This window comes from Falco punctatus, assembly GCF_963210335.1.
Source record: "Falco punctatus genome assembly, chromosome: 3".
Classification (NCBI taxonomy): Eukaryota; Metazoa; Chordata; class Aves; order Falconiformes; family Falconidae; genus Falco; species Falco punctatus.
In genome coordinates, this window is record NC_137582.1 from 46448033 (window position 1) to 46475202 (window position 27170).

Sequence of the window (27170 nt, forward strand, 5' to 3'; positions counted from 1 at the left end):
CCTTAGCTCCTTCACATTGTACTGTCTCTGGTACTTCATGTTCCCTTCCATGGGCTGATTCAGCTTACTAAATCTGTGCAAAACTGCCCTGGGGAAACTCCACAGCTGTGAACAGAAGCTTGTATTGTGAGCTATCTGCTAATGTGATAGCTTTTTCAGTTGGAAGTGGATGGTTTCCACAACCATAAGTAGTTTCTGTGGCATTGCAAGTTCAGGCTGGTGGACCACTGAAGCTACTGAAGCTTTTTTTTTTTTTCTTTTCTTTTCCCTTAAGTTCCAATTTTTAAATGATCACATGTATTAAGAAAATCATCTTCTCAGAAGTTTTCTGAAAGCTTGTTTGCTATTGGTAAGATTTTTAAGACCAGACTTAAGAAGCCATAATATAAAGCACTGAACATCTTTCAAACTCTCACCCCTTACAGATACTTTCATAAGGTTTGAGCTTTCTTTGAAAATCTTGTCTAATTTGTCTCTCTTTGTCGTTTTCAAAAGAATATATAAGGTTTATTTAGATAAGAAAATGATAAATGATCTCTGAAGACACAACTGTGGCTTACTAACTTAATCTGTCTGTTGCAAGCCATTAAATAGCATGGTGACCACAAAATTTGTGAACATACACCTGTGAAATGTGTCTTTATTAGGAAGTCAGTATAAAAATATCCTGTAATACACCTTAAGCTGTGAGTTTTATTGCTTGAATTCAAAGGGGTTTGCATCAACAGATACATGAGTTGCTTTCCAAAAGAAGATATAGCATTACACTTCTCTAAGTAGATTTTTAATAAATGTTGGTTAAATCATTTATACTTGGGAAGTGTCAAGTAACAGTTGAGTTATACATTTGGAAAATGGATTAAAATGAACCACTTGCTGATGATAAGAAAAATATCTCAAACTTGACTCTTTTCCATTTGCCTGAAATGGAATAGTTACTGATATTTGATTATTTCTGTGTTATAAGAATACAAAGTTTGAGAATAGCAGGCAAATGTAGAAGATCCTTTTGCTTTTTATTAAAACCCACAACTGTTTGTGTTAGAACCAGCACTGGTTTTTTAAGATGCTGGTTCTTGCTGACAATTTAAAAGTACAAAAAAAAAAGCCCAACTTTTTCATTTTAGATATTACAATATTTTTGTACATTTCCCATTTAATACTTATGGTTTGCTTCAAGGGCCATGTGATTATTTTATTTTTATTGGTTTCTTTATATTTGGGGGGGAGAGCCAATTGCATTATTGAAGTTGTCCAGTCCTTCTCACTGGAAGACCAGTTTACTGGATTAATTGGTGAGATTGAGGGGGGGTGTTTGTGCCTTCCAGTTAGACTTGAAGGCAAGCATGAGTAGACTGGGAACAAACTGGGTTAGTCTTACTTGACTTGACGTTGGCTTTGTGATCCAGGCTGTTCTTCCAGGGCACTGTGGTAAGTCATAAGCTAACAGTGTGTGCTGTCCCAGGGAACGGTACAGCTGCTTAGTGGCTGAACACTAAAATACAATTCTCAGCTGTTACAGATTTAATCAGTTTCTTATGCAGGGTATCGTGCATTCTCTTCCTACTGTTATTTGTTGTTTTGGGGTTGGATTTTTTTCTTCCTTTCATGCACAGAAGTATTAAATTACTATTTTGGATCTATAATAAGTGTGCATACAAATTCCTGTCATAGGTTTACACAGCAGTTGACTGACATACAAAATTTATATACTATCATCTTGATATCAAAAGTGTCTTCGGAATACCTTCTTTAGCTCTTTGGAAGACAGTCAGCCTAAGGTCCAGCTGCTTAGTTGCATCTTAAAGATCCCCATGGCTTTAACTGTATAGCTATTGTGAATGATTCCCTAATTTTCCAGGCCTTCACAATGTTGTTTGTCTACTCACACAACATACCAGAGACTGATCTGTTCCCTTGCTCTCTGTAGATACTTGTTAAACCTCGTGGCAAGCCTGAAGTACCATCCTGTGCAGTAATTGCTCTCAAGAGGAACCCTGTTGATAGAATAACTATCAGTAGCTCTGCTTATTTACATGGAAGAAGTCTGTTCTTTGAAGATAAAAAGCTCTGACTGTACTCTAGTAACATCTGATGATGCTACTAGACTTTTCCTTTTTTTGACAACCCTGTGGATCTTTAACACAGACAAATGAAATTTAAATACTTGTTACTGCAGGGATCATGCTTCATAATCTCCAGAGTTCATAATTAGCAGTAACTTGAATTTATCTAGATTTGTTAGCCAGTAATTGAGATGCAGGTCTGAAAATTTTGGTTCTACTTATGGTATCATAACTAGAACTTGAAAACATATTTTTAGAAATGAAGGTAAGAGGGACTATTGCTCTTCTCTTTCAATTCCTCATGATAAGAGAAAAGGAGACATGGAAAGCTCCAGGGAGCTGGAGACACTGGCAGTACCATGAGAAAGAGTTAAAGATAGACTCAATAGGCGTATGTAAACAGCCGAACTCCAGGAAAAAGGATAACGATATTTCTTCTTAGCTAGTGGTGTCTTTAATCGTATGCTCTTTTGGCCTGGTGAAGAAGCAGACCATGAAATCATGTGGTTTGAGGGAACATTTATAGCCAAGAAAGGTAGAATTTTGAAAGGTGCAGTTTTTGTGACAATATTTGGACAGGCTTTAAGTTCATTCCAGTTGCAATGGGTACTTGAGAAGAGTACAGATTGGTGATTGTATTTGTGGAGATTTAACGTCTTTGTGGAGATGATGTCTGGCTCTGCCTGCAGAAGTGACTTACAGCAGGCTGAAAATATAGGAAGATGTGGTCAGAGTAAGTGGACTTGCAAGTAGGAGAGTAGTAACAAGCAAAAATGCTTGGAAGAGACTGCAGAACCACCTGGATGGCTCTGTGGAGAGTGTGAACTGAAAGATAAAACAGGGAAAATGCACTTGGCCTATATGACATACTAACATCTCCTAGTAAATAACCCTTTCTCAAGACAGCAAAACTGAGATCAGAAATTGAGCATGAGGTTATGGCAAAGGAGGTAACTGCTATCCAGCAAGGAGCTCTACAGCAATGCCCTGTGAAACTGGTTAGGGAATAGTCATGTGGAAGAGACACAGAGACTAATAGTAGAAGGGTAAATTGGATGCTGCTGGTAAATACTGTATTTAAAAAGGAAGAAACCTACACCTTCCCACAGTACCTAGTTAGCCTATATGAAAAGTTTATCTTGATTTTTTGTGGATACCTTGTGTGTTATTTTTTGTTGTGAAATCATCTGATTAAGCAGGAGTGAGGATTATGCCAGGGAGAATGTACTTCAAATCCTTCCCAGTAGCCCACAGCTTCTGGTTTTGGGAAGGTGAATTGATGCATAAGGTGTTGAGTATAAAGATACTGCAGTTTCTAGGGGATGGTTATCTTGAGAAATTTGAAAGTACTCTCTTGGTTCATGTTTTTTAGGCTTATGTAAACATGCTGTAGTTACTGTGAATAACAGAGCAAATGTTCTAATGTCAAAACAGGGGTTGTCTTGAACATATGAAGGACTCCTGTATTTACCAAAGACCTAAAAGGAAAGTTTAGTAATTACCAGTGCTGCCAACAGCTGAATTTGGAAAGTGTAAAAAATGTGGGGAGTTTGTCTAACAAATAGGTGGAGACAAAGGGAAGAGCCCAAGAATGAACAATTTCAGAAATGCATTCTATCAACCAGGTGCTACCAGTTTTCTTGGAAGAAAAGTTGTGGTACAGTGGATGTCATTGCTGTGAAGCTGGTTGTTCCCTATGTCAGTAGTGTCTGTCCCCTGATAAGGGTAGAGGAAGATTTTTTTTTAATTTTTTTTTTCAAACAAATCTTGGTTTTACCTTTGTTCTTAACTTATTTTATTTAAATGTTTTGGCTTGTATATAAGTTGAATGTGCGTTCTTATACAAACTAGAAAGAAAAGCATTCTGATGGTGAATTGTTCTTTATGTATCCTAATGTAACTATTAATATTTCTGGGATTTTGCAAACTCAGATGTAGCAAGTCCTATCACGCTTTGACTGAAAGCTGTTTAAGTTCATCCCAGATGATTTCAACTTGATGATATGTTGAAAAATGGAATGTAATGGTAACTGTGTGGAAGCTGCTATGGTTTCATACTCATCTTTTCCCTTGGCTTGTAGACTGTTCCTAGTGAAGTTTTTTTTTTCCTCAAAATGCAGGGCTAGACCTTCTGTTTCAGTTTCCTGAAGGTGAGTGATCAAAATAGGTATGAAAAAAATGATTTGCCTCCTTCAAAGTCACCAAAGCCTGAGAAACCTGGAAATTCAGTGTACACCTGTTGATAGTACTTGCTTTCATAGGTGACAGTAAGTTTGAAGAACAGACTTAATGAGAAACAGAAGGCAAGAAGTTATGTCTTTTGAGGAAAGATACAGGAAGGCAAAGCCTCTAAAACCCTGTTGGAAACTAGAGATATTCAAGAACCATATAGTAGCAGCAACAGTAGAGGCTGAAGAGAGTTTTGGAGACTTGTATTGAATTTTGTATGGCATATACTGTTCTAATTCACATGTTTTCTAAAATTTTAACATAATTTGTTTCTTAATGGCATCATAAACTATCTGTTTTCAAAAGAGGAGAGGTAAAGATAATGCCATTTTGAAAAGGCAGCAGAGCATTAGGACAGAGTGTCTTGTACACACAAGCAGATTTGAATATATGGACCCACTGTTACTTGTAGTTACAGTAAACCTTTATTGTTATGTTCTGTTTAATATAACAGACACAACACAAATCTTACGTGAGTAAGATGTGTTTTCCAATAACACTGTTTTTCCTATTGTGATATATGCTTTCTTAACAAGCATGCTATTCAGTATATTTAGTTCATTTTGTGAACTCTCAACATATTTACTGCTGTTTGAGTACTGCTCTGGGGAGATGGTGTTTATTAGCATTGTCACAGGCATTTCTCGTGAAGCACATTGCGAACACAGTACAAAAAGCTCAAAGCATGGATGTGAATGAATGCTAAGTACTGCTGCAGATCAAACCAGTGCTGCGCACAAACAAGCTGTTGTACTTCCAGCTGAAGTAATATGTTTCTGCTTCTCCTGCTGTGCCAATACCCACTGGCATTCCCCACAGTTGAAACACATCGATGACCATGTGTTCACCTTGTTAGTAAAGTTGAGTTTTAATCATGTATAACGTTTTTTTAAGTTAAGTCCCTAGAGAATGCACTTTCATGTTGTGTCTAATCTAGCCTATTTGCATTTTACCTCGTACCAGCATCGGCATTACTACAATCCTGCAACTAAATATTTAGAAGACTTAAATTTTGTTGTTGTTGTTGGGTTTTGTTGTCTCTTGGATTAGTTCACAAACAGCCATCCTGTGGAGTTGAACAGGCATCGGTACAGAGGAAGTGCAGAAGTGTGGTTGGAGAGGAAGGTAATGCTTCCTCAGAGGGTATCCGGCATGTGGCTCAGCTGTGTTGTAAAAACCATGTTTTCATATAACATTTTAGACCAATGTAATTTGGCTTTGCTTCAGAAAGATCTAACCTCCTTTGTTCCAAGTGATTAGTTCTTGCCCCTCCTTTTGTGTTATTGCATGTTTTGACTGGCATACACTGATCAGCGCTAAACTAATGTTTAGTAGGCGGAAATCCTGGCTACGTTAGGATAGTTCCCACCTGAGACATATGAACAGAATCAAATATCTAACTTTGTATATGTTGGAAGAACATCCATTGATCTTCATGTGTATACATGTATACAAATTTTCTATATGGGTTTGTTCTTTTAAAAAAAATAATTAAAATTAATTTATTTTTGGGGTGTGGGGTATGGCACAGAAATCAGTGAAGACTTCCCAAACACCTGATATATTTTATTTGGAATACTAATTGTTATGGTGGTTTCTTTTTGACCAAATAGTTTTATTTATTTGTAGGTTTTCCCTGCTTCTTCTTAACCTGGAGGAGTATTATTTTGAGCAGCACACAGCTAATCATATTATAAATAAAGGTTGCAGAGATGAAAGGTACAACTCTTGCATACATTCATTTACTGGAATCATTCTAGTCTCATGTATCTCCTAACACATATACAAATACTTTCTTTTTCACTGTTCCTTTTAGAAAATTCAGAGGCTCTCTAAAAATTTGCTCAAAGTCAATAATTTTTGAACCTGATGACAATATCCGACCCATTATCAAGGTAAGCAGTGTCAACTTACAATTTCTTGGTAACTTAAGATTTTCTTAAAAAGCTTTTAAGGAGTATGTATTTTTATAACTTGCTGCAGATATCACTGAGAGACTGCATTAGTATAAAAGCCCCGGAAGATAATGAAGCAAATAACCCTTTCACACGGTACGTGAATTTGAGTTACTATATATATATATGTAACTTCTTTTAAGCTGAAACACCCGTCTCTTCAAATATCTTATTTATATTTTAGGGATACATCTGGAGGGATTTCTGTTGTAAGTAACCAGGTAAGACCTGCATATAACAGATTCTTGGTAAATGAGCAAGGTTACATTCTTTAATGGTGTCTTCCTCAAAGCTGGAATCTTAAGGTGGGGGGTTAACTGGGAACAAAACTAATTAGTGTCAAAATCTTCGCATTAATGTGAAGCTGTTGATACTGGAGATTTCAAACTGTTAATGACTTCATTAAGTCATTAATTTGTTAAAGCAAACTTTTTGCACTGTGCATTTTATAATGGAGCTTAAAGCAATTTTAGAATTGAATGAAAAAGGAGAATAGACTGAAATTAAACTGATTATTAATCATAATTGGTTTGGTCTTCCAGTATTGCTTTCTTCTGCTTTCTGCAGTGTGTAGTGATAATGGCAAAGCCATCTTGATCCTTGCAGTTCAGCTTTGTGAAAACATTGTACTGTGCTGTATGTCCACCAAATAATTTTCCATAGCTGTCCTGAAATATTGAGTTCGAGTTTCAATCATGACTTGTGATTAACTTGGATATGTTCATACTTAATGTTAACCAAGGGAATATACTTCAAGCTTTGATAAATTGCAGCTAATAGGTGTTCCAAAGCTGTAAAAGTTTCCAAAAACTGTTTGTTTTCATTTCAGGAAAAAACAGGGATGAGGTGGGAAATAACCTTTTAAACATTCCAACACTTTTGTAAAATCTGCCTTTAGCAATACCTGAAATTGATAGCTTTGCTCAGTTAAGTACTGCTACAGTCAAAAATGAACTCAAGCACTTAATTTTGTCTATGCTGGAGAAACTTGTGGACTGTGTTAAAGTAATCAGTATATTTATTTTCATCTTGAAACTGCTTCTGTGAAAAGTATTGTGTAGTCAGAGTTTCTTGTCTTGGGAATTCTTTAGTGTATTAAGTAGTTTTTTAAAAATACGTTTCTAATTGTTCTATGCCATTGTTCCACCATACATCTTTAGTATATGTTCTGAAGAAAAAATGATTATAAAAACATCTCATAGGAAAGGAGAATTAACTTCTAAAATGGCAACAGTGGTTAGTACCTCCCACTCCCTGCCTCTCCCATGTGTAGCTTGCCAGTCATCCTTCTGTCTTTGGGGAAACATTCTGAAATAGTTGACTGGCATGATAAATGCTGGTATTTTGTATGAAAGGCATAGGGACTTTCAAGTATGAAGCACTTGTTAGTTGTACATATGACAAATCATGATCTAAGTGTAAGAATTTCTGCCTTAGAGGAAACTGCACGTAGTGAATAATTGGAATGTCAGGCTCAAAAAAATTGTTAATGTTTAGCTGGATAAGAAACTGCTTTGCGTAACAGGCAACATAGAAACCAGTGGCTATAAAATACAGCAAATGGGAATGAGGAGATTATTTCACTATTTCTTTCTCAAGATAAAATTGGAGGAAAATGCTCCAAAATAGCATAATGTCTTAATTTCCTAAAGTTTTTGCTCTGCTTGCTGCTTTTTTTTTTCTTATTGTCTACTTTTTAATGTAGTTTGGGGCTCTCAGTGTAGAAAAATGTTTAATTTTCTTGCAGAAGAGCTATCTGAGTGTACAGCAGGTGTCTCTGATTCCTATTCTCCTATGGCCTGATTGAGATCTGTACATGCTGATGTTGGATGAAAGCAGTAATTGCCATTATTTTTTAATGTAGCACTTAGGGAGGCATGCTGAGCTTGTAAGCTTCTGAGAACACCACTCGCTTTCTTCTAGCTGGACAGTGCTGTGAGTGGTCATGTGGTGAAGGCTGGTTCTGTTGCCAGCCAAGGGGAAGTGGGAAGGTTGCACGTGCCAGCCAGAAGGCTTTTGGCTAGAGAATGGTACAGCATCTGTTCTTGCAAGTTTAGTGTTTGCTCTTGGTTTGAGACTGCTGCCATGATGCCTTGGAGTGTAGAGCCACAGGTGTGCTAGCTGTAGGAAACAAACTAAGGCACTGGAAAAAGCCCTTTGATCAAGCCAAGTCTCTGGGGCCATGGAGTAGAAGGCAGTTGGTAGTGCAGTCCAGTGTGGTTTTTGCAGTTCAGAACCAATCCTGAGTCTTAACACTCAGACCTGAGACTGAGCAAGTTTGAGCCTTCCCTACAAACAGAGCAAAACCACAACTTCCTTCCGGCTTGGCTTCTCTCAGACAGCTGATAGTAAGGTAATATCTACAAACCAATGTGCTAGCAGTCAAGTCTGTTCTGAAGAGTACTCATGTGGGTTTGGGGGTGTGTGTGTGTGTGAAGATTCTCTCAGGTGTGAGAATAGGATCATAGAAACAAAATGATGGATGAGAGAGGAAATCTGGTGTTCATGGTGGCTGGAACTGGAAGCAAAATGTTTGAAAGTGGAAGAAGGTTCATTTGAGAAGGTTTACACGGTAGTTTATATTATGAATTGCTGTATGGGGTAATGCCCATCAGGACAGAGCCCTAAGGGCATGGGCCACCAGAAGAAAGAGGGAGACGATCCTTCCACTGAATGAGATGGCAGTGCATATTGCCTTTAATGTTGTAGCTCCTTGAAGGTCATATGATTAGAATAAAAACGCACTAATAAACTACATAGATAAGTAAGCCTCTGAACTAAATAGGACACAGCTGCTATAAAAGGCCATTGTTTTTCTGCAGTGTAGGTCTGGGGTAGCTAAAGCAGGATATTGCAACAGTGTTTTGCTTGCTTAAACAGTGTTCTCAGCTTTGTCTTTATCAGTACTTCTGATTTATTTATTATTTTAAAGGACTGAAGCAGTAACATCTCTTACTCTTTCAGGTTTTTCTCATTAAAGAAAGAAACATTATTGCACCCTATAAAACAGTAAGAGTAAGTATTTTTCTTTTTTTTGCTAATCTTAGCAAATTAATGTTTTGCAAGGATTTATGTTCCCATTTCTGAAAGGGTAAGATAATTATCATTTGAGGAATATGACAATAAAGCTTAAAAAATTAATAATTGTGCATATTGATAAAACAAGTGTCTGAATTCTTCCATAACTGGCTTGTGATATTTTTTGGAGGACATACTGCAGACTTGACACTTGCTATTTAGCTTGATGTGCGGCTCTGGGGGCTCAACAGTCAGAGCTGTCAGCTGACTGCTAGTATCCAGTGGACACTTCTTCCTGGCTAAATGTCTTCTCATCAGTTCTGCTCACACCTGAGATAAGATTGCTAATTGATAGTTCCCAGCTGAGTGTTTCACAGTTCAAAGAAATGGCAGATAAGACTGCTTACAGCATAAATCAGAGCTTAATTCTGGTTGATTTCTCTTGATGGAGTGGGTCTCCTCTGATTCTGAGCCTGGAGGCCTCAAGGTAAGAGTTTTTCACCTAGAATGCAGGACAGGTTAAAACAAAAACTCAAAATGAAAATTCAGAGTCATTAAACACCGTATTTGCCCTGGAATTGAAACAGACATAATTATATTTCTCAACATATTTGTTCAAGTAAGACATTTCAAGAATGATAGAGACATAAATTTGTGTTACTGTAATGAGCAGGGAAGAGGCAAGAGTTGATCTCTGTTCTCTCAACAGCTGCTTTAGGTTGGTTTTGTGATTAGATCTGTCTCTAAACAGGGATTTTTACATTTCCTTTATTTGTTTTGTGCATTCTTTATATATTGAACCTGTTTTTTTCTAGTCCTTCTATTTTCTGTTTAGCCTCCATGTGCAAAATTTATTAAGCATCATACAAATACCTTACCACATTACCAACACAGTGAAAATAAAACAATCAAAAGGGCTGTTTGGAAGGCTTTTCACTTTATTTTCTCCTAAGTCAAGATTCATTCATACCTAAAATGTTCCTGACAGTTAACCATTATAGTTTACTTCACCAAAGTGCAGCTATGTTTCTGCATATTAAAACAAGAAATCTAGTTTGTCTTCAATCATTGCAGATTTTTTTCTGTTGTTGCTGAATATCTTCTACTTGAATCATTGGCATGTCATTGAGTGCTGGAATTTGGTAGTACATTTTATCTTCCATGTCCTGCACTGATTATTTCAGTTTAATTACAAAATACTGAGGTATTGTCTTTGTGTACGGCTGGAGAGCTACAGAGAGAACTGCTTACAAAAGCTTTTACATTGTTGTCTGTGAGCAATCCTTGTTGGATCATCCACTAGGATTTATGAGACCCGTGCTTTCGCTGTTGGAGGAAGATGGTGCTCTGGGTGAAATGTTACAAGGCTTTTATCTAAATGTTACTGGATTTCTTGTCTCCCTTTACTCAAGCTCCAGTTGCTTCCTGAAGCATGCTTTCCTTTTGGATTGCTGTCAGTTCAGCTCAGATCATGTACATTTCACTGAAGATCATCTAGGTTTCTTTGTCTTCTTTCCTTCAGTTTCAGATCAATCCGGTTGTACCCACTGATCAATGTCTTGATGTCATCTTACTGCTCACTTTTTTTCTTTTTTAAAGATTAGCCTGAGAAATTACAAAACCTTACAGAAACGTGTTGATACATTTTATACTACATTAGGGGTCATCAAGGGATCCCACAACCTTTGCTAAATATGAGTTATGTGTAAAAGTATTGCCAGTCGATCTATGCACATACTTTGAACATGCTTAAGTCAAACCCAGAACTATGTACTATGAAATGACACTTAAGAAAGCTGGGAAAACTCTGAAGGGGAAAAATGAGTATACTGGACATGCTGGGTGGTATGTTAGCGAGGTTTTTATAAGTAACTGGTCAAAACAGGTTGTGGTTGGCTTTAGGATCTTTTCAGCTCAAAACTATTTATGTAGAGGAGAAAGGTAACTTTTATAGACTAGTATTTAAAGATTTGACGGGCTGGTATTGTTTGTCTAAAAGATACATAGTAGCTGTTTGATATGTCATTTACTAATTCTACATTTACTTGTGTTCAGCTGATATTAAAGTACACAGAGCAGGTACTAGCTCTATATTTAGCTAGTACCTTTTATATATATAAAGGTATATAGTACCTAATATAAATATATATATTTAGCTATATATGTAGCTCTTTTATATTTACTGATGTTTAAGCTGTATTGGTTTGTTCACTTCAAAGTTACTATGTTTGATTGCATAAATAATGGACTAAATACTGCACAAAGAGCTTACCACAGGAAGGATACATTTGTAAAGAATAAAAAATAGTGTTTAACATCTGCCTTGGGAATGTTTCAGGTATGCTGCAACCTTTGATAGCATACTTTGACCAGGTTTTAGAGTGCTTTTAGTTTTGATTTTTTTTTTTACTGAGCTTTATTTTAAACTCATTTGTAGTAAATGTACTTTTGGTTTTAGGGTAGAACAGAGCACTTATTCCAACTGGATGTTGCTGGGAAACTAGGAGATGTTGTGCAAACTCTGCATCAGGTATGTGGTTATTTGGTATCACTACACACTTAATCACAGCATTATTTTATATATATATATATTTAATGGAGAGCTGTATTTAAATACTTACTTTGAAGGTGAAATTTTTGCAGTATCTATTTTTAAAATGTAGCAGTTGAACACAGCATCTAGTTCTGACACCTGTCGTAAGCTACCCATATTAGCTTCTACTGTGCACGGGTATAGTATACAGGCAAAGTAATAACATGACAGTAGCAACGAACAAACATGTCCTACTTTAAAAAGAAAAAATAATATCTCTTTTAGTACTCTTGTCATTAAGAATGCTAAAGGCCCCTCCAGTTTGTATTGACTTCTGAGCTGTGTGGGAGTTCTCTATGCTATTTCACTTAAAGCTCCCTGTTCTTTAGCTTTACAGGGCTTCTTGTCTAGATAAGATGGGAGATCAAGCTGCCATGGTAAGTAACTGATTAGCTCTTTATCACTGTTTAATAATTTTAATTGCATTTGAATCATAGACCATATTAACTTTTTTTTTCTTCCACGTTAGATAACTGCTATATTGCAGTCACGCTTGGCTAGAACATCATTTGATAAAAACAGGTATCCTTCTAATCACTTTCTACTGGAAATTATTTTCAGCTTTTTGGTTGATGAGTCTACTGCAAGAGTACTTAACAAACAAGGTGCTTGTTGGGGGCAGCATAAATTCTCTAATTCAGGCAGTTATCTTTGTATTCTGAACCATCTGGAATGGAAATGGGAAATTCTGTGTTATGAAGATGAATGTGTTACTTTTTTCTCTCTCCACACTGTTCATTTATCTGTGAATTTGTTGCAATTTTGGCATCAGTATATGCCAAATAAAGCTCTGTGTGGAAAAATCAGCTGGCTTACTGCTCTGAGACTGATGCAGAAAGTAGCAACTTTCCTTTCTGGAGTGCCTGTTAAAGTAGAGTTCTCGACAAAGAACTTTATTCATGTCTAAAGTAGGCTTAGTAGAGTCCCAAGGTTATAAACTAACCTAAAACCTTTCTAAAGAATTTAAGGGTAGCTCTACCTAAGAAAGAACTGGAGGTAAACTTACTCCTTTTCTTCACTTGTAGATTTCAAAGCATTTCTGAAACGCTGCATATGGAATGTAAAGCAGAAATGGTGACACCACTGGTGACTAATCCAGGGCATGTGTGTGTTACTGATGCTAACTTGTACTTCCAACCTCTTAATGGATATCCTGTAAGTGCCTCGTAGACAATCTTGCATATGGTGTGAGCACGCTGCCCCTCTAGTGGACAGTTTTCATTTTCTGTATGATTCCTCTTAAATGGACATGGCGCACATCTCCAAGGCTCTATTTTCAGTTAGAATCAGGAGCTCTTTAGTTTTCCTTTATCTGTGCTGCTCTGTTGCATTCAGTGTATATCTGCTTCTGAGGCTTTATTCTGTGCCAACTTGCTTAAAGCTGACCTCCTACTGACAAAGCACAAAATATCCTTTCTTCATACTCTTAATATTTAAACATCACTTTTTTTGACATTGCATTTAAGATAAATTTCTTAATCTTACTCTGTGATGCTGTTCCTACCTAGTGCGGGTTTTATGTGCATTTACTTTATATTGAAAGATCTTCGGTACGTTTTCTATTAAACTAATAATTTCTTTTCTCTAGAGGAAAATTGAATGCATGTGGCAGACGGGTTACCGCTTTGGAACTTTTGTCAGAGAAATAGCAGTGATACTTTTAGAGTATTAGTGGCCTGCTAAGACTTATGTCCAGGCAAGGAAAACGCGTTTCACAGCTGATGACAACGTGCTATTCCATTTCTGTCCACCAGCTGGCACCATTGGCAAACAGTTTGCGCAGCAGCCCAATGGCTTCCTTATTTTTTCGTATAGTTTATTGTGTTCTGCTCCTCTCTTGCATGATTATTATAACTGGCAACCGACTTGGGTGATAATACGCTATTCTTTCGTTATTCTTAAACTGCTTTGCTACTCAGACAAGAACCAACAGCAAAGACAAGCTGCTTCTTTTTAACATAATTGCTTAACACCTCTGTTCTACCGCTAAAATGACATGGATGGATATTGTTTTCGTGTTGCTGGTATTCCAGACTGACTGGAGAAGTTAATGTAGAAGAACATACTTTCTAGAATATCTCTATTTTTAATTCCCCCTTCTTGCCCCCCACAGAAGCCAGTAGTACAAATAACACTGCAAAATGTACGTCGCATCTATAAAAGAAGACATGGGCTAATGCCACTGGTAAGCTCAAATATATTTTATGTCTTTCTGTATATATTGTTTCTTAAAATGAGCAGCTGAAACTGTATGTCATTAGGTAAAAGCTAAATGTTTTTAAAAACTCGGAATTAAGTAGCGCACTGCACTCACAGATCCTTTCTGGTTTTCAAGTGTTCTGCTTCCCAGTGTTGTGAAAAAGATGAAAACAGGAAGACTGAACTCTTGTCAAGGATGAAAAATTTCTTTTGTAAGCAGTCAGTGTAGGGGAAGGGAGAAGGGAGTACCTCCAGGGAGCAATTAATTCCATTTATCTCTAACACTTATCTTGGGATAGAATGAATTGCTCTCTCATGGTGTGTTTTCTCTCTGAATTGATTCATGGAGGGAGTTTGATCACTGGTTCAGATTGAGACTAATGCGGAGTGATGAGTTCTGCTGTACATGGCTAAGAGACGATGAGAGTGCTTCAGTAGAACCTCTGAACTTTGAAGTTTCAGTGTGAACACTGAAAGCATGTCTCGAACAAATTTTTTTTTGTCTCAAAACACATTTGAACTAGACATTTAACTCTGCCTCACCCCATTCACTTAGGACAAAAAAAGTATATTACTTGTGCTTAATCAATCTAGACAGAGCCAGTGTATGGCTATATGGCTAGCTATAAAGCTATTTGTTCAGCTGGGTGTGACCTGAATGCTTTTATGATTGGAAATAGAAATTATAAAAATGTCAGAATATGTGGGCAAAACTCTTACCCAATTTACAGTCCTAAGTTTTAGATATTAGTAACTGGAATATTCTGTTTAAAAAATGTTAATATTGCAGCTTGTCAGTAATGCTGTCATTTACTTTTCTCTTCCCCCCCCCCCCTTAACTTCTAAGGGACTTGAAGTATTTTGCACAGAAAATGATCTATGTTCTGACATCTACTTGAAATTCTACAACTATCAAGATCGAGATGAGCTCTATTTCCTTATTGCAACATATATAGGTTTGAAGTATTTATTTATTAATGTAGTCTGTAGTACTTTGTGAACGTAAATTTGTCTGGGCTTTGCTCTGTTGATTTGTGGGAAAAATGAGAAGAATAAACAGATATATTGGCCCTAAAAATTTTTGATGGAAGTAAGCGAAGTTCAGAATGAATGTTGCATGTATTTTCTTCGTTTGAAGAGCTGAGTGTGGAAGCTGAGATAGCATTATTAAGGTGAAATTTGATTTGCAACTTGATACACACTGTTGTTTGACATAACCCCCACCAAAAAAAAAAAAAAACCAAAAAACCCCACCAACAAACAAAACCCACCAAAAACAACAAAGCAAACCAACAAAAGCCCCACAAACACTTTATCTTCAAAGCAAGGGGTAAATAAGATCCACTCAGCTAAACTGTGTTTTGCTGAAAGGCTGACTGAATTGTGGGTGGAACCCCCGGCCACCAGTTATGATCAAGTGAAAATCCTGTTGAGAAAGTTCCTGTAATGGATGGATTTCCAGTGTACACTTAAGCATGTGAGCTTTCCTCACTCGTAGCAGTGATTGATGAAAATTACCATTCTGAAACAGTTAAATTCTCCTTTCTGTTAAATCTTAATTGCATTAATTTCTAGGAAGTGATACCTGTCTCTTGCAGATCATGAACTGAAACTTTATAAAACTTTCTAAATAGACTAGTGTGTACAGGAAAAACAAGGAGAAAAAAAACTAATAGTTTTTCTGTAATGCTACTACAACTGAAACACTGAAACTCACGTTTACTGCCAATATTGAAAGTGTTTATGCAAAGTTTGTACTGTTCTGTTATTGTACCAGAGGTCTAGTTCTGTTTTGTAATGAATTTGCCTAAGTATCAGTTGACGTTTTCCCCAGATCACTAAGCAAAGTAGAAAGGCCACACAGGAACAATCACTTCCCCTAAGAATTGTTTTAGTCTTTTAGATTTTCCTTTTGAAAAGGAAGTAAGTTCTGATATGGTTTTCCCTGTTACTGAAATAATTGCTGCTGTTACCCTGCTTCAGACTTTTTTTTCTGGATAACTTTCAAAGATGAAATTTCAAGATGCAGATGATGTTGTTGGAGCTTAGAAATCAAAAAAGGGTGAGCCCTTTCTCTAAAGGTGTTTGTAGCACCTCAATAGCTGTCTGACAGCAGAAAATCCTCTCTTTGAAGGTGCTAATGCTTTTTACATGTAGAATTTAAGGTGCTAAGGTGAAGGGAGGATTGGAATATATTTTTCCAGCCTATGCTAGTCTAAAATAGAGGCCGATCATGTCCTAATCTGAATTCCTTTTCTTCTAGTTAATATTTTCAGTGATAATATTGGAGTAATTTGATGTTCCATAGAAATTCTATAGCTTTGTGCTATAGCTTCAGCAGCAAATGATGGTAAAAGGTAAAGACTTCTAAGTATGGGGAAGAGCAGCCTATAACACAGTTGTGGTAAAATAATCATCCAGAAATGTGCCGTATAATGCTTTCTGTAGCTAGGATGTGGTTTCACTGTGATTACTTGATGATTGGACTGTTCTTGCCATCATGCCATGGTTGCAGTCCTTCAGTTCTATTTCAGGCATTTGCCAAGGTGCTGTACTCTGGATTGATGGAAGGAACAATTGAAAAAACAGAGAAAAACCCGAAAAAAAACTCTGTGCAAAGCTATCTCTCCCCCACCCCACAATTTCTCCTGATAAACCTGCCAGAGAAGATAACAAAGGAAGGCCTTTAATTTCATTTTAAGGTGGAGGGACAGAATGCAGTCAACATTCCCAGGTCATTTTGTTGTCCAGCAGCATAACTTTGTATTCTTGCCATTGAGTAGAGGGGTAGTGCAATATTGAATATCTTAGCCCCTGCCTAATGCTTCAAATGGAAACTCCAGGTCCATAATTTCTACTTTCTTGAGTGGTGGTCAAGTTTTATCTTCCCCAAGTCTCTTTGTTTTGGTGGTTCTGAAACTGAATCCTGTTCACATACGAACATAACTTCTTTCCACAAGTCATTGTTAGTGGGCATCCTTAGTTGTCCAGTAGGAAAATATATTTTTTTTTTTTTCTTGACTCCAGCAGAACTACTTCTAGAAATTTGAAACCCTAAAGATTGCCTGATTGCCAAGAGGGCTGTTCATGGTCTGCAAATACTTTTCTATACCTCCGTAAAAGTTAAAATTCTTTCCCATCCATTGTTTCCATGTTTTCAGCACTCCTTCTGCATGGTTGTTCTTGTTGAATGCCATTCAGGCCTGTTTGAACAGATCCTTAAAAAAACGTATACAATATGGTAGCTATTGAAGCATGAAGTTACCACTTAATTTTGGCTTGTTCTTTTAAACAACTGTGCCCTTAATGTTACAGTACCTTGCATGTTAATCACAGTATAATTTGGGGATGGAAGTGCAAACCACAAAACTCTTAATGTTTTCTTTTATTTTAGAAAATCATATTACAGAGCATACAGCTGAAAGTTACATGTTGCAATGGCAGCGAGGACATATATCAAATTACCAGTATCTTCTTCATCTAAACAATCTGGCTGATAGAAGCTGCAACGATCTCTCCCAGTATCCTGTATTTCCCTGGATCATAGCAGACTACTCTAGTTCAGTATTAGGTATGTGTATACAAAAAAGGCATGTTAGTGCATCATGTCCAACCTGCAGTGTCTCAGGGCAGCTTTTACACTGCATAAAGTTAACGTTACATCAGAGTGAACCTGGCATTAGTGATCTTGGAAGTTTTATTGTGCACTTACCCCTCCTCTGAAGTTTAGTGGATAAAATACCTCACCTTTTTCTGTTAAAAACTTAACTCTTCACATCCAGAGTATGCACCAAGCATCTGCTTGGTCGCTTTGAAAATTGGCAGTACTGAGTGTTCAAAGACTGTCTGTGCCTAATAAATGCAAAGGAACCAGTAAAATTGGTTTTTATGGAACAAGTTGGATTAATTGAAATGTGTAGGATCCACTTGTTCTTTTATAGTTCTTAGCATAGCAAGTTGAAAGGAAGAGACTAATGGCCTGTGCCAAAATTGGTTACTTGATTAAGGGTCTTAGTGCAGTTTGTGTTGGAAGCTTGTCCTCTTGAGGATTGTGTCCCTCTACAAGGAGGAGAGTAGGGGAATCTATTTCTGTTTTCATCAGCACCAACACCTCGATCCAATTGTTTGGTGGTATTTAACTGTAGCCTGACAGAATAGTTAATGAGTAGGAGGAAGACAATACCAGCTGATTTTGTGCCTCGGGTAGCAGGACCTGTGCTAAGTAGGTGATGTCATGTACATGTACTAGTTCTGAATGAAGCAAGAGCTATGAGATTACATCTGCTTGGAAGGAAGATGATGAGTAGCCATTTACAGTAAGACTTTATTCTTTTGCAGTTAGGGAGCAGAAGTTACTGGAGGGGTTCTGCATTGTTTTTTGTTTGTTTTATTGCTGTTTGGGGTGGGGTGGGGTGTCTTCTGGTTTCAAGTATTGATCAGAGTACGTTCCCGTCTAGTAGAATGCCTAGAGTCTAACTATATCTTTTTAGATCTGACCAAGCCTGAAACGTTCCGTGACCTTAGCAAACCAATTGGTGCCCTGAATAAGGAAAGGCTGGATAGGCTATTGGTATGTATATCTTGGCTTTTACGTGCTGTGCATTGTGGGCCTTGTACATATGGGCAGTAAAAGGAGCTTTGTCAAGCAGGTTTTGGGAATTACGTAGATACCAAACTATAAACCTTATCAGAAGCAAACTTACCTGTAAACATACCACATTTCGTTTCAGCTTGATTTCATTGGTACTGATTTAAAAGCATTTGAACCTGTTTCCTTTCACAAACTTTTTCTATTTCTCAAAGTAGGCAGACTTCCTTTACGTAAGCAAACACATAATTACAAGCTTAGAAGATCCTCCCTTTCTTAGCTTTTAATTCTTTGTATAAAAGCATTGTCTTCTATGGTAAGTTAATTATTCTGAAATAATTTACAGAACATAACCATATTGGTTTAGAACATTCATTAGTTCTTAATGAAGCATAGCAAAAAAATATTGCCAGACTAACTGCATTATATTGTCAAAAAAGATTAAATATTTCAAAATTGTAAAGCTTCCTAAGGTTGTTGAAGGTAGGAACACGATAAATGTTATGTTTTCAATAACAGTACGCAGTTTTCTTTCTAAGATCTGACTGTGTCCTTAAATTGTTAGCTGTCTCATGCCTACAGTAGAAGTAACTTTATTTAGATTATTATAGGTTTTAGGGATAACACCTAGGTGCTTCAAACAGGAGAGAGTCTTCCAGGTTGAATTAAGTCAGTATGTTCTTCCATACTTATTAAACTTCACATGAAAGACAAAAAGGAAGTATTTGTTTGGACTCCTTTGAAGCTGAGTCGCTGCAGTTACATGTGAAAGTGAGAGAGGAAAAAACCCTGGTAATTCTGGATGATATATGTAATTTGTGTGTGTATATATATATGTATATCATCTATCTATATCTCTAATATAACTTAAAACAACTTTTTACTTTCTTGATTTACTGATTATGGTTATTAGAGCTTTGTTTTATTGTTACAAAAAAAAAAAAAAGGGTGGTCCTAGTCTGTGTCTTAAAAAAATAAAAAGTGTGTATGTGTTTAATATTGAGGGAAAGCAGGAGTGCTGATTTTAAACAGACCTCTCTTTCTTCTTCATATGTTGCAGACACGTTATCAGGAAATGCCAGAGCCCAAGTTCATGTATGGGAGCCATTATTCATCTCCGGGTTACGTTTTGTTTTACCTTGTTAGAGTTGGTAAGACAGCTTTTACATGCTCTCTGAGCAGACCGTTACCTCCAAAGTGGACAAAGTTTGGAGCAAGCTGATGGGTTTTTTTTTATTTCTCCTTAGCCCCAGAATACATGCTGTGTCTGCAGAATGGAAAGTTTGATCATGCTGACAGAATGTTCAACAGGTTTGTTTACATTTTGTCTATAACTGAATTGGTTTTGTTTTCAGATATGCATCAAGGGACTGCAAAGCCTTAAAAAATAGCTTTTTAACAAATGAGTGACTGATACATGTTATCTAGTCTTGCAGAAACATGGAAGAACTGTTTGGATGGCGCAACAGATTTCAAAGAGGTAATTGGATGGAAAATGATTGAAGTCCTTGGTATCCGTGCTAAGCTTTCTGTTCATAGATGTCTCCTGTTGATTTGAGAGTTTTGAAGTGGGGCTGGGGTGTGTTTGGTTGGATTTTTTTAGAGGGTTTGTTTGTGGTTTGTAGTTGTGTGGGGGGGTTGTTGGGGCTGTTGACTGCAATTTATGAATCCTTTAACGTTTTTAACGTCTTCTTTCTCTGTAATTCCATGATTGCTTGTCTGTGTCTGCTTTTAATTTAATAGAAGTGTTATTGTGAATGTTATTAGAATAAGTGGGAATTACCAGAGTGGATTAGGGCTGAAAAGATGCAATTTTATGCATTGTCTGCTGGAATCTTGTAAGGATTTGGTTGTGTTACAACAGTACATCTGGTGAGGTTAAACTGTAGTTTTATCTTAGTTTTTTGAGCCTTAGAGAAACCATAACTTGTAGAATATGTTGAGAATGATTAACTGTCAGATAGTGGGTGTTAATGCTTCTTTGATAAAGGAGTCTAAAATAGTGATACTTTAAAAAAAATATCTATAGTTAATGGTTAGCTATGGTGGTTCTTAAATAATTGGCTTAACCTCTGAAACTTCTGCTATCATTCTTGTTTTAGTCTAGACTTTTGTCTTGACTCTTACCTGATATCTTAAAAATAAGAAGGTAGCTATGCAATGGCAGTTCTGAAGATACTCTTAGATGTTATGGATTTGTATGCCACACATTATGTGTTAAATTCAGAGTGGCATAAATATTTTTATCTCAAAGAATTGCCTTGTGGGTACCCAAAAAGCCTAAAAGTAGTTGGAAGGATATAATGGGAGGAAGTTTCCAGTACTTCTTTATTGACAAAGAAGAAAGCCTGGAAAATTACTACGCAGCTTTAGGACTTGACATACAAACTTGGAAAACTTTTAGTTTTTACTGACTGTATTTGACATAAATGATCAAAGCTAAGCTAATCTCAAAATTTCCTTTTTTTTTCTTCTTCCAGTTGATTCCAGAATTTTATGAAAATGATTCTAGTTTTCTAGTAAACAGTTTGAAGTTGGACTTGGGAAAAAGGCAAGGTGGAAAGATAGTTGAAGATGTAGAGCTTCCCCCTTGGGCATCAGGTAATGATAGTCAAACTTCTTGTATTATGAATTAATTCAAGATTATCTAGATTTCTGGGATATGGTGGTGATTCTCTCAAAAATGCCCATTCTGTTTTCTTAGGAAGGATTTTTTGCTTTAAACCATTGAGATAATTAATAGTCACATTTAACTTTTATAGCAAACTCGAGGTTTGGTGTGGGCTGTTGAGGTTGTTTGGGCTTTGTTTTTTGTTTGGTTTCTTTTTCAAGAAGGAAGATGAACAGAGATGGAAACCAATACTGAATGGGGTATCTTCTCCTTCAATTAACCTTTCTCTTGCCAGGTCCTGATGACTTTCTGCGGAAGAGTCAAGAAGCTTTAGAAAGTCAGTATGTATCAGAACATCTTCATGAATGGATTGACCTAATATTTGGCTGCAAGCAGAAAGGCAGTGAAGCAGTTGCAGCTCACAATGGTAATTACACACTTTATAGAAATTGCAAAAATAAAACAAAGGGATGCTTTAATTAGACAGGAATTGTAAATAACAGCATATCTGTATGTCTGACTTGTTTTGAGTGTTCAAAACTGCTTTGAATGCTTGGTCCTTAAAGGAAATGCAGTTCTTTGTTACTGGAATCGATGTCTTAATCTAGTAAAGTCTATTGCCTTCATCGTAATTTGCATCTTTGAAGATGTACTTAAGATAGTAGGCAAGAAGATTCTATAGCGTTGCTGTTACTTTCTCGCACAGCGTTGTGTGGCAATGTAGTATGGAATTAGTGTCTGCTGATTAAAAATAGGAATCTGTAGGATCTCCACATGAACATGTATTTAACTTCCCTACACCGTGATTGCAGTGTGAGAATATCCATACAATTTTCCAAACTCCACCTGAGAGAAGTGGCAAGGGAAAGAAGGGGCTAATGGGCTATAACTGTTCAGGAGCAAGAATGAAGGAAGAAATGTGCAAGTGACTAGGTTTGTCCTTATGCACATATATACTACTGCAGTAGTGTATATACTTTTTACTGTACATGTGGAAAGTTTCACTATTTGCAAGCTTATTCAGAGCATGTATGTAGCCATTGTAAATGCTCACAAAAGGGGCTGTTGTTATGTAATTGCTATGATGATGTGTTTAATTTATCTAAATCTAACAGTAATACCAATTATTAACTTACAGCTAAATATCAAACTGCTGTATTTTGCTACCCAGTAAGGAAATGTCTTCTTGGCAAAGGAACATTAGCAGTTTAGATTTTTAGGGTGTTTATTCCAGAACCCCTGATGCTTTTGAAGGATTGCAAGTAACAGATAATATTGAGATACCCTGTTAAGTGCAAACTAGAATAACTTTAAAAAGAAAACCTGCCTACAACAGTGGGGAGGGAAGGAATAAGCGACTCTTCGTTTTAGTAGCCCGTGCTTACTACTTCCAGGGTAAGATAATGGGATTTGTTTTGTGGTGGGTTTTTTGTTGTTGGGGTTTTTTTTAATATGCTTACCCACATGTCCTTAAATCATGATTGGCTGTATTTTAGGTTTGCAGGGGTTGGCATCCAACCGTACAGTGACCGTAAGTGTCAATTATAATGTGGCAGAGGCTTTGAATATGGTAAATCAGCATTTAAATTACGGCACCTATATTTTTATCTCTCAAATAAGAGCACGTTTTATGCACAACGTGCTGTTTCTGCTGCAGCATGGATTGTTATTAGCATAACAAGTTGCAGATACTTTAGAAAAGAGAGACAGAATTTATCTGTTTATGAATGAACCTGTGTCAAAAGATAAAGTACATGTTCTTATGCAGAGACCCCAAAGTAATTCACTGTATAACTGCTATCCTCATAGCAAATTAACAGGTGAATAGGCGGACCTTTATGATCATTCTTTACCACATTTTGTTACCTGTTGAGAAGATAACCAGAGATCCATTTATGCAACTGTGCTTTTTTTTTCCTTTATTGTGTATATGTGTGGGGAGTTATTTAATGAAGCTTAAATAAGTCTTCATTTATGAAAGGATTGATTTCTTCTGAAACTTTCTCTGAGTTTCTTAGAAATCCTAACTTTTTTTCAGGTAAGAAACCCAGGATTAAAACACAAGATCTCAAACCCTATAGTTTGCTGAAATAGCTTGGTTGCTTAGGTATAACCAAGTTGAGTAAGAATCACAACTTCATCTTGCATAACTACTATAAAAACAAAGAAAATAAGCCTTGTGTGTCTACATTGTACAAATAAACTCTTTATTTTCTAGCGTTTCACCCATTAACTTATGAAGGAGGAGTGGATTTAAACAGGTAATTAACAGGAATCCACTTTTTTTTTTTTTTTTTTGTTAAAGCAGTTAGCTAAATTTCTCGGTATCCCTCCAGGTTCTTTGCTGGTTGTAGAAGTGCTCTGTATGTGAATGGTGTAGCTCTTCCATTTTATACTCCCAAATACACAGAGAACCAGCATCAGGTTTCTCAGTTTCAGCATGCATTGAGTGATTGTTATGTGAACACTTTGTCAGTCCGGCTTTTCTGAAATTGCTTTAATTTTTAATTTATGAGCATATTGTCATCGTACATAAACAAAATAAGGAAGCTGTCATATGACTGTCCATCACATCTGTGGTAAATCAGTTCTGTAAGAATTTGTGATGGCCTATAGTGCAGTAGTAACTGCATCTGCAGGCCCATGCTTTCAGGGGAGAGGACAAGAAAAAAAAAATACTTGCCTACTTGGCTTAATTAAATATCTTGTTTTTGTAAAGTATTATGGACCCCAATGAAAAAGTAGCTCTGCTGACACAAATCTTGGAGTTTGGACAGACGCCAAAACAGTTGTTTACAATTCCTCATCCTCGAAGGATAATACCGAAGTTGAAAAGCTTGTCTCGAACATCTAGTCACAGTGTTTCCATAACTGAGTCTCCAGGTAAATGTTTAATAAATAAACTGACAATGTAGCAGATTTGTAATTTTGAGAAGTACTACATCTTTCTCCCACAGCATCTCATTATACAGCTCCCTTGGCCACTTCTCCTGTAAGCCAACTCAAAATAAATCCGTTAACTAACTATTAAAGAAAAATGGGCAAGACCAGTTTCAAATTTGAAAATACAGGTGTTGTCCGATGGTCTGTCTTCTGTTTGAATGGTCTTCTCTGGGACTGTTCAACCTGTGCTTTTGAAGCTGTGGGAGGACTGTCATCCTTGACCTTTCATGATGCTTCAAAATCAAGCTAATATGATAACACCTTCAATGACTGTATCCCCAGGCATTCTAAATGATGTGAAGACTTGTTCAGTTTTTGAACAGGCATGTCTTTGGAGTGATCTGTTGGCTTGTTGTAAATAATCCCATAGAATTTAAATTAAATGTCCAAATTTGTTTTCTTTTCCAAGACTTGAATGAGAATTTGTATAGAAATTACTTTGTTTTCCCTACATACTGCAGGGACAATGTTGACTGAATAACTTCCTTGTGCAAGAGTGCAGTGTGAAGAAGTTGTGACATTCCTAACAGAATGCAATAGAATAATAAAAGCATGTGCTGTATTGTAACAGTAGGTGACTTCCCTGGTACTTTTCCATTTGGAAAGCTCTTGACATCTCAATGGAACACCAGAACACCTTTGCAGAAACATTTTTGGTTTGTTGTTTGGTTTTGGGGTTTTTTTCCATTTTGGAAATGTATTCTGTAAAGTCTCCAGTTTAAGAGCTCCAGTTTTGGGAGAAAAATAATATTTTTGACTGTGTAAGATTATGCATCCAGGAAGAAATTTGGAAAAACAATTTGTGATATTGTCACTCCCTGCATTAGCCAAAAATTCTTATTTCTGGAGCTCTGCATGATTTCTGTACTCTCATATTTATGTTTGCAACTTCAGCTACCTCATTGTTTGAAATCTATTTTCTATTTGTGATGAAACTTTATTGTGTGGCATTTTATTGCAGTTTCTCCAAATGAGGAATCATTTGAAGATTTGACAGAAGAAAGTATAACCCTTGCTTGGAATAATATTGCCAAACTAAAATTAGATGAGCAATATAAAATTCACAAAGAGTAGGTACTATTCTTTTCTTTTCACAGTCAAAATTGCTCAATTTAATTGTGGGGTAGGGGTATCTGCATATCCATCTGAATGATGGCTTAGGGTTTAAGGTAAATACTTTTCTTTGTGAGACAGCTCATTAATTTGATTACACAAGATGAGTATTTGTCAGCTTGATTATCTTTTGCTTGCTTGTTTGTTTGTTTCTTATACAGATCTAGAGCTAAGTTCATTATCATTTTAGTACCTGAAGCAGATATTGATTACCCATCTCTAAAACTGTGGTAGCAGCAGCTACACAAAGACTTCCATTTATTTATTTATAACCCCAGAAAGACTTAACTACTTAATCTCATTTAATTTGAAAGGTTAACCCACTTAAGTTCAGCTACTGTACACCTTTAGCTGCTGCTGTATGAGCAGTTTGCCAAGTCTCCAGCTATAGGTTTTCTGTTAATCCAGGTAAGAAACTATTGTTCTGATGGATTCCTAGGAAGCCATGGGTCAGCAGGGGCACTTCAGGTGAACTTTGAAAGTACCTAACAATGAACAACATCAGCTATATTTTAAAGAACAGATTTTGCTTTGGTGCCATCCTTTGTCCTAGTGGCTGGACTAGTAGGAGGATTTCTTACTACCCTGAGTGCAACTACTTTCTTGGTGACTGTAACCCAATCTAGAAAAGAAGCATTCTGTTGTCCAGAAAACAAGATTATATTTGTAGTGAGAAAGTGCCTCTGTTACCAGATTGTTAGGGTTAGGGAAATCTTGATCTTGAAAGCAGACTTGAATTTCAGCTTCTGATTTTTTTTTAGTTTTTATTTTCCTGAGGACTGCTGAGAAAATAATAAACAGGTCTGTATAACAGGATTTTAGCTGTGCAGAGTGCTTTGTCCTTCCTAACCAACTCCCTGACATAAGCTATATGTCTGAATTTCTAGACTATAGTGACTTTGCCAGTGTCAAATTTGAGGAGAAAAGACATGCAAGTTCTGATTTCCTGACATTTGAGGTATTCGGTATCTGCTTGTAGGCAGGTTCCTGGCTGGCTTTCGGGCTTTTTTTTTTTTTTTTTTTTTTTTTTTGCCTAATCCCAAATTGGAAAGGTGGACTATGAAATATTTATCCTCTCACATGGCAATGTCCTTTCTGATGAGGATGAAGTTCTTGCAGAACAATATGGGAAACCTGTACTGGCGTTTCACATATTATATCAAGGTATATTATTGTTTCTAGGTATATAAGATACCACTGTGGTGCTTTTAATCTCCTTCAGTGTTTTAGCTCTTAGATCAAATAACAGATTTTACCTGCAGTCAGTTTACAGTATGATGGTTAAGTTTCAAAACCTATGAAATCACCTATAAACTTGTTTGTATTAAACAGGGCAATTACTGGAATAGCAGTCACTTGCAATGGGTCTTCTGTTTTCACTACATCCCAGGGTAAGTATTACTTCAGAGGTATTTACTAGAACCTGTAGCATAAATGCAGATTACTTTTTGTGAACAAAACAGCATGAAACTCTGAAATGTAGTTAAGATTGAATCCCATTAATATCTTCACTGAGAGCAAAATGAAGACAACATTACATGGGATATTTCTGGAATCACTGAGATCTGATTTTTTTACAGTCATGAAAGCGGCCCTATCTTGTGCCAAATGCAGGAATTTTGTCTTTGCTTCACGTTCAATTCTTCCTTACTGTTTGAGAGGATTTCAGTATTCATATGTGAAAGCTACTTCTCTTTGGCTTTTGGATTGTCACCTTTGCAAGTCACCTATTATAGAAATTAAGTTAAATATATATTTCCTGTAATTAAATAGCTGAAGTATATAAATCTGTTAAGTTTCAGATCACTTTGACTCAAGGGTCTCAATGTTATCTCTATCTCGGCTTGGGAAGGTG

The 27170-nt window shown here is 36.6% G+C and overlaps 1 protein-coding gene across 2 annotated transcripts in view; it reads left to right on the forward strand.

Moving 5' to 3' along the window:
• Positions 1 to 27170, forward strand: part of NSMAF (neutral sphingomyelinase activation associated factor) — a 42215-nt gene that overhangs the window by 4878 nt on the left and 10167 nt on the right. For both annotated transcript variants that reach the window (XR_013927008.1, XM_080380398.1), the window contains exons 2-23: positions 5925 to 6014; positions 6112 to 6190; positions 6279 to 6346; positions 6435 to 6471; positions 9215 to 9265; positions 11727 to 11798; positions 12191 to 12238; positions 12331 to 12383; positions 12887 to 13016; positions 13975 to 14046; positions 14908 to 15016; positions 17455 to 17631; positions 18551 to 18630; positions 19709 to 19799; positions 19896 to 19959; positions 20077 to 20128; positions 21129 to 21249; positions 21555 to 21686; positions 23478 to 23520; positions 23979 to 24142; positions 25164 to 25272; positions 26648 to 26706. Coding sequence is in view for 1 of the 2 variants with exons in the window: in XM_080380398.1 (XP_080236524.1) it covers positions 5925 to 6014; positions 6112 to 6190; positions 6279 to 6346; positions 6435 to 6471; positions 9215 to 9265; positions 11727 to 11798; positions 12191 to 12238; positions 12331 to 12383; positions 12887 to 13016; positions 13975 to 14046; positions 14908 to 15016; positions 17455 to 17631; positions 18551 to 18630; positions 19709 to 19799; positions 19896 to 19959; positions 20077 to 20128; positions 21129 to 21249; positions 21555 to 21686; positions 23478 to 23520; positions 23979 to 24142; positions 25164 to 25272; positions 26648 to 26706 (1901 nt within the window). In the remaining variant the exon portion in view is untranslated. The remainder of the gene's footprint in view (positions 1 to 5924; positions 6015 to 6111; positions 6191 to 6278; positions 6347 to 6434; positions 6472 to 9214; positions 9266 to 11726; positions 11799 to 12190; positions 12239 to 12330; positions 12384 to 12886; positions 13017 to 13974; positions 14047 to 14907; positions 15017 to 17454; positions 17632 to 18550; positions 18631 to 19708; positions 19800 to 19895; positions 19960 to 20076; positions 20129 to 21128; positions 21250 to 21554; positions 21687 to 23477; positions 23521 to 23978; positions 24143 to 25163; positions 25273 to 26647; positions 26707 to 27170) is intronic.